Source organism: Alosa alosa, chromosome 2 (genome assembly GCF_017589495.1).
Source record: "Alosa alosa isolate M-15738 ecotype Scorff River chromosome 2, AALO_Geno_1.1, whole genome shotgun sequence".
NCBI lineage: Eukaryota > Metazoa > Chordata > Actinopteri > Clupeiformes > Clupeidae > Alosa > Alosa alosa.
Genome location: NC_063190.1, coordinates 6,186,982 through 6,196,686, shown reverse-complemented (window position 1 = coordinate 6,196,686; position 9,705 = coordinate 6,186,982). Strand labels below are relative to the sequence as shown.

The 9,705-nt window shown below is 43.3% G+C and overlaps 1 protein-coding gene across 1 annotated transcript; it reads left to right on the top strand.

Moving 5' to 3' along the window:
- Positions 1–564: 564 nt before the first annotated feature.
- On the top strand, positions 565–9,262 carry mepcea (methylphosphate capping enzyme a). Its single transcript, XM_048237732.1, has 5 exons — positions 565–1,115; positions 1,406–3,322; positions 3,562–3,780; positions 4,399–4,522; positions 7,329–9,262. Exons 2-5 carry the CDS (start codon positions 1,445–1,447, stop codon positions 7,376–7,378), a joined length of 2,271 nt encoding a protein of 756 aa, XP_048093689.1. The 5' UTR covers positions 565–1,115; positions 1,406–1,444; the 3' UTR covers positions 7,379–9,262.
- Positions 9,263–9,705: the final 443 nt, after the last annotated feature.

Sequence of the window (9,705 nt, the reverse complement as noted above, 5' to 3'; positions counted from 1 at the left end):
CCTAGTGGAGACTCTAGAGACAGCACTTACAATTTATGTGACAATTTCTTGCACCACTGTTATCCAAAGCACGTTACAAAATATGAGAAATACAGTTACACAAATGAAAGTAATAGCCTAGGTTGAACTCCCTCGTAGAGCCCTTATACATCAACGATTGTTTACTAGATAGTGAAGGCAGTTCAAGATACAACCGAGCTTGCCTGATAATGTGACTATCGCTCTTCCTTACGGATGTCGTTGCTATGACTTGTCTGTACAGTTGTATAGTATTTGTATTCAGTTAAAATACATTGTTAACAGAAAATGTCTGTGAAATCGAATAACAAAATTGTTCAGGAAGATTGATTTACTGTCAGGCGATATTTGGGGCGACTATACAGTCCGACTTTGGGCTGTTCAAGACCGGGCCGTCCTCTGAGCACATACCATTGGTCAACTGTATGCTCACTGGCGTCAACTTCCACTAGAATTGGTTGTAAAAGTAGTCAATCAAAACAATGAAGCGCTTGGGATATATAAAGCAAGGAAACCCTCCGTTCTGTGAGATTCTGCAGATGAGCCGAAAGTTGCCAGTGCAGTCTAGAAGAGAGGAGTTGAAAAAAAACTGATAACGCTCACTAACATACACATTACCACACAGAACTATTTAGTTGCTGATACTGTCATTTATAACGAAAAATAGTTTACTCGAGAGGAATCTCTCCTCCAAACATATGTTTTGATTTTGTAATATACGTTAGCTAGCTAGATAACAATCATCACGGCTAGCTAACTGAAGTGACGCTGGCGGTATTAACGTTATCTTTGCATACATTCTATCGTGATTTTGTAACCCTTCAGAGTCGACTGTTTTTCTTGTCGATGTTGAGAATAAGTCGAGTGAGTCTAAAGGTAGTGTCGCTTTAAGAGGAGGCGGAGAAAGCGCCGCTGATGTGTTGAGAGTGCTGAGTATTCTAGCTACAACATTGACCGTATGTGCTTTTTTCCTTCAATGGAACTCTGTCTCGATGTTTCATGATTTATTCATGACTGAGAGGAACGTGACGTGCAGAGGCGGGTAATTTATATACACATTGTAGACTGACCTGGAGGCGGGTTCACGCATAGAGAAGGTGGGTATCCACTACTGTTCACACTTGTAATGTAGCCACATAGCTACAACGTTACCATAACGTCTTCAGAGCCAACACCACCTGTTTTCATTTTCACTGCTGTATGAGAAGAGTTGGTTACTTGTCGGGACTTACTTGCATTGATGCTATCACACTCGTGTTCCTGTTTTTATGGTTCTTCCGTGCATTGTTAGATTGCAATACTAGCATAATTGTTTTTACTGATAACATGAGAGGTGTATCCACTCGGAATCTACTTCATGTTGATGATTGTGTGTTTTATGTTTTAGGTCAATGTCATACCATATGTCAGCTGTGTTGCAAGGAAGATGATAGAGATGTCTGTTGACAAAGAGACTGTTTTGCCACCACAGGGGAGATCAGTTGGCTCCCATCAGCAATCCATGAGTAGCTTTAATAATAATAATTCGTCAGGGGAGACTCCTGCCAAACACATTAGCAAGGATGGCAGTGCTACAGAAGTTGAGATGGGCAGCACAGCAAACACAGTGGAGGTTAAAACCTCGAACACCAAGGATCTGGAACAAAGTGACGTTCAGGCCCAAGAGTCTAACAGCGGCCTGCAGCACAACGCACAACAGCCTAAGGTCAACAAACGGCGCAGCACTATGAGCACTGGGTTCAAGCACCCCATTTTTGGAAAGAAGCGTCGACGTGCCAATTCAGAGAGCAATCCCGTCCTTCCCACCAACTTCCAGTTGGGTGGCAACATCTTTGACCCGCTCAACCTCAATAGCCTGCTGGACGAGGAAGTGAACCGAGCACTGAACGCGGAGACGCCTAAATCCTCCCCCTTGCCGCTCAAGAGCCGTGATCCTGTGGAGATTCTTATCCCCAGGGACATCACAGACCCCCTGAATCTTAACTGCGGGGCCAAAAGAAACACGGGTGACCTGATCTCGCCCCTGAAGAGCAGCGGGCGGAGGCGACACCGCAACCGCCACCACGGAGGTGCCGGAGGAGGGCCGGCCGGTTTGGGCGTCGCACAGCTGGATTTTTCGGAGGCCGAAAGGTCAGTAGAGGGGGCGCCCGCTACCGCAGAGGGCGTGCCCTCATCCTCTTTATCGCACCCTCTGCCTGGGGTCTCAGCGGGCAGCACTCTCCCCGAGGGCGCCGCCTTGCTGAACACCTCGCCGTCCACAGACTGCAACCCCTCCACGGTCAACAACCCCGGTGAGGACCTGAGGACCTCCAGGGGGCCTATTGTGAAGCCCCAGCCTGCGCAGGGACTCAGTGCCGGTCATGCTGCGCCAGCTGATGGCTCGGACGTCGCATTGGCACCCACCGCGGCAGGCCTGGCTCTTCCACATTTGCCCGGTCGCCAGCGTAAGCGCCGGCGTGTATCCAGCAGGTCTGATAACTCTCGGGCGTCGTCGACAACCCCAGCCAAACAAGCCAGACCGGAGAAAGGCAGGCGAGCGCCTGGCCCGGTGAAGCACGGCCAGCCTTTCCAAACCCCGGTGGTGACCTCAGGATCAAGGACAATCAGTCGGCGGATGCCCCCCAATCACCGTGGCACCAACAAGCAACCGAAGAAGAAGTTCCAGTACGGTAACTACACCAAATACTATGGCTACCGCAACCCAGGGGTGAGCGACGACCCACGGATGGACTTCCTAAGGCCCGAGTGGTTCCAAGGCAGAGTCGTGCTGGACCTCGGATGCAACACTGGCCACCTAACCATGTTCATCGCCAAGCAGTGTCTACCTAGCCGGATTGTAGGACTGGACATTGATGGTGGGTTGATCCACGCGGCCAGGCAGAACATCCGATATTACCTCTCAGAGATCCAGGCCCGCGAGGCCCGGCGGAACGGCACCGAGGACCAACCGCAGAGTCGCGGAATGGATGACCTGAAGGATGGCATGCTTGAAGAGCAGAGAGAGCAAAGAAAGGATTCTGTCGAGGAGGGCCGACGAGGGAGGCCAGGGGCAGATAGGGGTTTGAAGTCAAACCGAGAGGAATGTGGCGGGAACTGTTTTGAACAGAGAGAGGTGGAGAGGAGTAACGAGCAAACGAGTGATAAAAAGGAGGGGGGCGATGGTGGAGGAGGAGGACCCCCAAAAGGGAGTCACACCTTCCCTGTGTCTCTTCGCATCTCCCGAGGCCCCATTGCTGCTCCGCCTCTCCCAAAATCACCCAGCCAACAGCAGGGAAGCTTCCCTGCTAATGTCTCCTTTGTCACAGTAAGACATGGTGCCTTTTTTTTGTGTCCCACTGCACACGCTATGCTGTTTTGACAACCACACTGCTAATTTCCTAATACAGGCTATTTAATAAGCCATTTAATTTTGTATTGTACACATACTGAGACGAGGGACAAATCCCTCAGTATTTGTAAACGGATATGGAAATGGTTTTCATTGTATATTAACTTGTTTGAAATGTTTTTGGTTGGGCCCCAACATCTTTCCTCTCTCCACAGGGCAACTATGTGGTCGAGAACGACCAGTTTCTGCTCACTCAGAGGGAGGAGTATGACGTGATCCTCTGTCTCAGTGTCACTAAGTGGGTCCACCTGAACTGGGGCGACGCAGGCCTGAAGAGACTCTTTCACAGGGTCTACAGACACCTGCGGCCCGGGGGCATCTTCATACTGGAGCCGCAGCCCTGGAGCTCTTATGGCAGGAGGAAGAGACTAACGGTGAGGAAGTCAAGTCAGACTAACTGATCAGACAGCCAATCATCATTTTTGACTGTTAGAAACGATTATACATTGTCCTCTCAGTCAACAGTGCTGCGATGAGTAAGAGTAGCGATTTACTGCAGGTATTTGTTGAGGTTGAAAAACTGCTGTCCTGAATGTTGTTTGTTATGAAGTGCATGCATTTTTCATAAATTGAGGAATAGATTATTTACCAAAAAACACGTGCAAAATATATGAAAAAGAGGATGTTCTTTCCTGTGGTAGCTTGGAGGAGATGCAATAAGTCAGTGTAGTCCAAAAAAGGATCAATATGTCAGTGTATTCCAAACTGGAACAGGCTGTAGTTTCTGTACAAGCTATGTCTGGTGGCAACATTGGCCCTCTTCGGTGTAGTGGGTAGTCTTTCAAAGCACCGCAGAGCCTTTCATTCCTGGATTGCTCAGGACCAAGCTACTATCCACAGAGAATTTATGCTTTTTGAAGTCAGGATTGCATAATTTTGTCTTTTTAGTCTGTGTTGCATTTGCTGATTAAGGATACAAAATCTGCACAGTGTTCTTTTTTTGTAACTTTCCACAGCACTTACACAGCCTACTTTTCCACCTTGTCTTCCAGGACACCATCTATAAGAATTATGTAAACATACGCTTAAAGCCAGATGACTTCTCCACGTACTTGACCTCAGAGGTGGGCTTCAACAGCTATGAGCTCATCGGAATACCGATGAACCTGTCACGAGGTAACCTATTCCAATGACTCCCAGAGTTCTTGATAATTGTATTTGTTATTTTACAGTGTGGTGGGGTATTTCACAGAACAGAGCGACCATTATCTAAATGACAGTGCTGAATGCTGAAATTGTTTAGCCTACACTCATATTTTATCATCAAGTGCAACAGGGTGTGTCTCTGTGTGGTGTGTCTAAGTGTGTCGCCAAACTTACTGAGGTAATTTCCTGCTTTAAGAAACAAATGGGTCCTCAATGCAATGCAATTTCCTTAAACAGCTGAAACACCACATCAAATATTTAAATCAATTCTGTAGATGCAAGCTAAATCCTTGTTAGATGCAAATATGTATAACAAAAAACAAATGAATATAATAAATGTCTAATAACCCTCAATTATTCAAATGTCTCACTAATGCCATAATTAGAGAAAGATGCGTGCATCCAACCAACATTGCAGTGTACAATGTACAATTGTAAATTCTTGAATCTTGAAGTGACGATTCTAGAAAAATGTTGATGGGCTGGCCGGGTTGGGGCAGACTCAGAGGGGTAGCACATGAACATAATGTGAAAAGTAAAACAATACATGTGAAATCCTTAGATTTAACGCTGAATTATTAATATCCAAACTCTTAATGTTAAAGACAAATTGAAAATAAACAATTTGACATCAGTATGCAAATAACTTTATGTTGAACATCTGAAGCAAATAACTTTATAGATGCAATGCAAAAAAAAGAAAGCTTTTTTCAAGTAGAGCAGTAGCCAATTAGAATGAAAATCTTCACCATATATAGGCTAGATGTTCATGGATAGAACAACTTCATTACAATGCTAGAAGTTGGCTCTTCAGTGACCCAGGATATGCATAGCATTGCAATACATACCCATAAATATAGCCTTAATAATTTGGCCAACATCAAATCAATGTAAAACGCTTGTTTTGGCTAAGAAAACAATACACCTTGAAGACGTTTCATGCTGACAAGACCAACTATCACATCTCTGGTGGGGTGGCACTTGGTATGGCCAACTGGATTCTGAGGGTGGTGCTCTACAGAGGTAAAGGTACATTAGAAAACAAGATGATGTACATTTGATGTAGAAGATGAAGATGACTACCTGTTCAGACCAGGGGTGGACAGTAAACTAAGTACATTTACCTGATTACTGTATGAATGAAATTATTTCAATTATATTATTGCATCAATTTGAACAGTTGCAAAGTTATGAAAAAAAGGTCAAATGTTTTTGTTGGATGTAAGGAACTAATGTATGTCCTATGACTGACCAAAGGATGTATACCTTATAAATGACCAAATAAACATTATATTACAATACATTAAAAAAGGACAAATACTTGTACCCCCATCCCCAACACACACACTTACATCATCACTGTCATCACTTCACATACATACAGCACTCCTCTACATACTTGCTGCACACTGCCCCCCCCCCCCCACATACACAGCACATTGTCTTCAGGATCTTCTCCAACACACATCCTCTACATACTTACAGCACACTGCCCCCACCTACCCACACACACACACTACACACACACACACAGTCACTGCTCCACTCCCCCCACACACACATCTTCACTGTCATCACTCACAAACATTACATACAGTACTCTGCTTGCAATAGTAAGTCCCTGACCCCCCCCCCCCCCCCCAACACACACACTTACATCATCACTGTCATCACTTCACATACATACAGCACACTGCTTGCTACAGTAAGCCTCCTCTACATACTTGCTGCACACTGCCCCCACCTACACACACATACGCTCACAGCACATTGTCTTCAGGATCTTCTCCAACACACATCCTCTACATACTTACAGCACACTGCCCCCACCTACCCACCTACACACTACACACACACACACACACAGTCACTGCTCCACTCCCCTCCCACCACACACACATCTTCACTGTCATCATCACATACATTACATACAGTACTCTGCTTGCAATAGTAAGTCCCTGCCCCCCCCCCCCCTACATACACAGCACATTATTTCATCAGGAAGCTTCTCCAACACACATCCCCAACATACTTACAGCACACTGCCCCCCCCCCAATACACAGCACATTGTCTCATGAGGAAGCTTCTCCAACACACATATTGCACACTGCCCTCTCCCCCCACATACACAGCACACTATCCCATCTCCCCTGTCATCCCCCCAACACACACACCAAGACCCCTGGCAGTTGGGTTGCCCTTTGAGCCAGTGGATCTGCCCAAGGTTTCTTCCTTGGTAAGGGAGTTTTTCCTTGCCCTGTTGCTCTTGGGTGCTCCTTGTTGGTGCCCCCACCCAATCCCAATCCTCCCCCACCTTTTTTTATGCAGCCCTTGCCACTTAATCTACTAAACCCCTCTTCTACTGCACTTTTTACCCCCATTAATGCACAAATAGGCTGACACCAGACATAATTTCACTGCATTTCTTACTTCCAGTAACTATATGCATGTGACAATAAACTTCCTTGTATCCTTGTACTTCTGAATACTAAAGTATTTTTCTAAGCAATAAGTCTCTCTTAAAACTTAAGTAAAGGAATTGTGTACTTCTCCACCTCTGGTTCAGACTGCAATGAAGTTATCTTCTATCCTGTAAAACTGGGCAGGCAGAAGACTCAATTTTACTCCCATGCAGTCAAATATTTCACTTAATTGTTTGGCAAAGTTTGACTTGCCAGTGGCCACTGCCCTTTTAGTGTCAGTTTGTGGTAATTAGATACGAGCATTCTGTCATCTGTTTCATCCATCTTATAAATATCTTTTCACCTTTCCTAGGTTTTCAGAGGCCGATCTACCTATTTCACAAAGGACCGTCAAGGAAGTGACCGCTTTCGGTAAAAATCAAGAACCCTGGAGAAGACATTGGATTTGTTTGGGCTACATCATGTCTTCACAGGTTTTGGGACATCAGATTGGTTGACAACAGATTTTTTAAAAAAATTGGAAACGGGGACCAAAAGACGAAGTCAAGCAAATCTTTGTAATTGGACATCTTTTCAACATTACATTATTGCACTGAAAGGAAATGGCTAACTCAGCTCTGTGAAGATATACAGGAGGGACAACTTTTGAAATGTGTGGGAGCTTTTGAAAAGACTCTAAAGGAAGGATGAGGGACAAACAGGTCTCTTCCTTTTGTGTCATACTTTGTGTTATAATCAGTTTGTTTTGAACTTGTTTGTCACTTTTTTGTAACAGACCTGAAGACCAGTGACAAGCACAGACTCAAAATTATTAATCCTTTCCCCTTCAAGTTATCAAATATTTGTAATCCTACCGATACTTTTTTTGACATGTTCAATTTTGTTTTGTGCATTTTTGTTTGTTTTTGTGATCAACATGCTTCACTTCATTTTATATTTTTTTTGCTGATGGTGAAAGTCATTTGTGTGGTTCTTTGTGTTTAGTTGATTTTGAGAAAGTTAATTGCTGTCTAAAGTGATAATGAGAAGTTTGCCACCATTTTTAAATTTAAAATGGCGTTTATTTATGGCTGGTACCATGGGTGGATGCAGGGACACTTTATTTTCCCCCCATCATCCTAAAAACGCTTAAGTACTTAACATACCAGGACAAAGTGCTTGTTTTGTTTTTATAAGTTAACAGATGTACACTTTAAAGCAAATTTTAAAGCAACCTGGTCGACCAAATAATTAGATCATTTTAGTAAACTCTTTTTACGGTTGAGATTTTGAGACATGCATTCTACAGTACTTCACAATAACTTTCGTAAGGTCGTCAAAGTGCATCAACTATAGCACAATCCACCAAGCCAACATATCTATAACTTATCCATCATAAAAGCTGAGCTATATATTATCACCTGGCTCAAGTGCAATATGCTCATTTGGCCATGAACATGACCGGATAAAGTATTATATTAAAGCAGCTATCCAATTGCATGTTTTTGTATTTAAAAAAAAAATATGGATAATAGTTGAATAGCTAAATGCCCAGTTCATTTATATTTTCTTATTCCAAATATTTGATGATTCTAATTGGCAATTTCCAGATGTATTTAAAATACTCAATGTTGATCAAATGTAAACCTTAAATTGAACAGGTGCACCAGTTCCAAGCCTTGGTGTGTTAGCGGCTAGCAGTGGAGACATTTGACCCTTTCTCAGTAGCACACTATTGCTTTGTTTAATTAGCAAATAAAGCAGACTCTTTGTGCTCTGACACTCCCACCCCCCAAATCACCGACTGCCGCTTTGGTTTCAAGACGGCCTTGGCATGCAGGTCCACTCCCTGACAGTTGATGACATGGAGAGTTGTGTTTTTGTTGTTCAGGAAGAAAACTGATTTGATATTTAGACGAAGGTTGGAAGCTTGATGGACATTTTGAATGTTAAATATGAAACAAGAGCACTGAGTTGGGTGTTCAGTTTTCCAGAGACGTTCATGTGAGCCTCCAGGAAGATCTTTGACAGTTATCGTTTGTTCTTCCACCGTTCAATTTGCACTGACTTGGGATAAACACACACAGACGGCTCACGTCTTTGGTGTGTGTGTGAGACTGCCCTTGAATCAGCTGGTCACATTTTTATAGACTATTTTTAACATGAAATTTTGGTCTGTTGGAAATTTAATGTGAGAAATAAGACCTTTTGTCTTTCAAATTAGGTCAATGTCTGACCTGATGCACTCTATCTGTTGAAGAGGCGATAAAAAAAATGATTTTGAAAATAAAAATAATCTCAATTGGAGACTTGTATTTTTTTTTTTTTAACATGCTCAGTTATGAAGTAATTTGTCATACCATTCAATTCTGAAGTTAGTGTTAGCTATAGCTTCATTTCATGAAGGTCATTATGTAACATTAACATTGAATTTATTATTTTGTTTTTTGACATGAGAACCAAACATGTTATGACACATTACATTGAATATAGGTGACAAGGGAAGTGGGTGACAGGAGAAAGTATAAACCTAAAGTTTCAATCACTAGTTGTAGTCTTCACTGTTGACTATTTAATGAACACTTTGTATGTCAGTATGCCTCATAAGCGAGGAGAGCAGCCATTCCTTGAGGAGAGTGCTGGTTTGTGGGCTGATCTTACATCTGGTAATTAAGGGCTGCTGTGACAGATGGCAGCAATTTTAAAGCCAATCAATGTCTTTAATTAATTGTGAAGCTTGGTGCATTGAA

Bases quoted from the DNA above. Each gene is read 5' to 3' on its own strand.
- mepcea (XM_048237732.1), top strand. From the start codon at position 1,445: ATGATAGAGATGTCTGTTGACAAAGAGACTGTTTTGCCACCACAGGGG. The intron at 3,323-3,561 runs GTAAGACATGGT...CTCTCTCCACAG, and splicing joins CTAATGTCTCCTTTGTCACA to GGCAACTATGTGGTCGAGAA. The intron at 4,523-7,328 runs GTAACCTATTCC...CACCTTTCCTAG, and splicing joins ACCGATGAACCTGTCACGAG to GTTTTCAGAGGCCGATCTAC.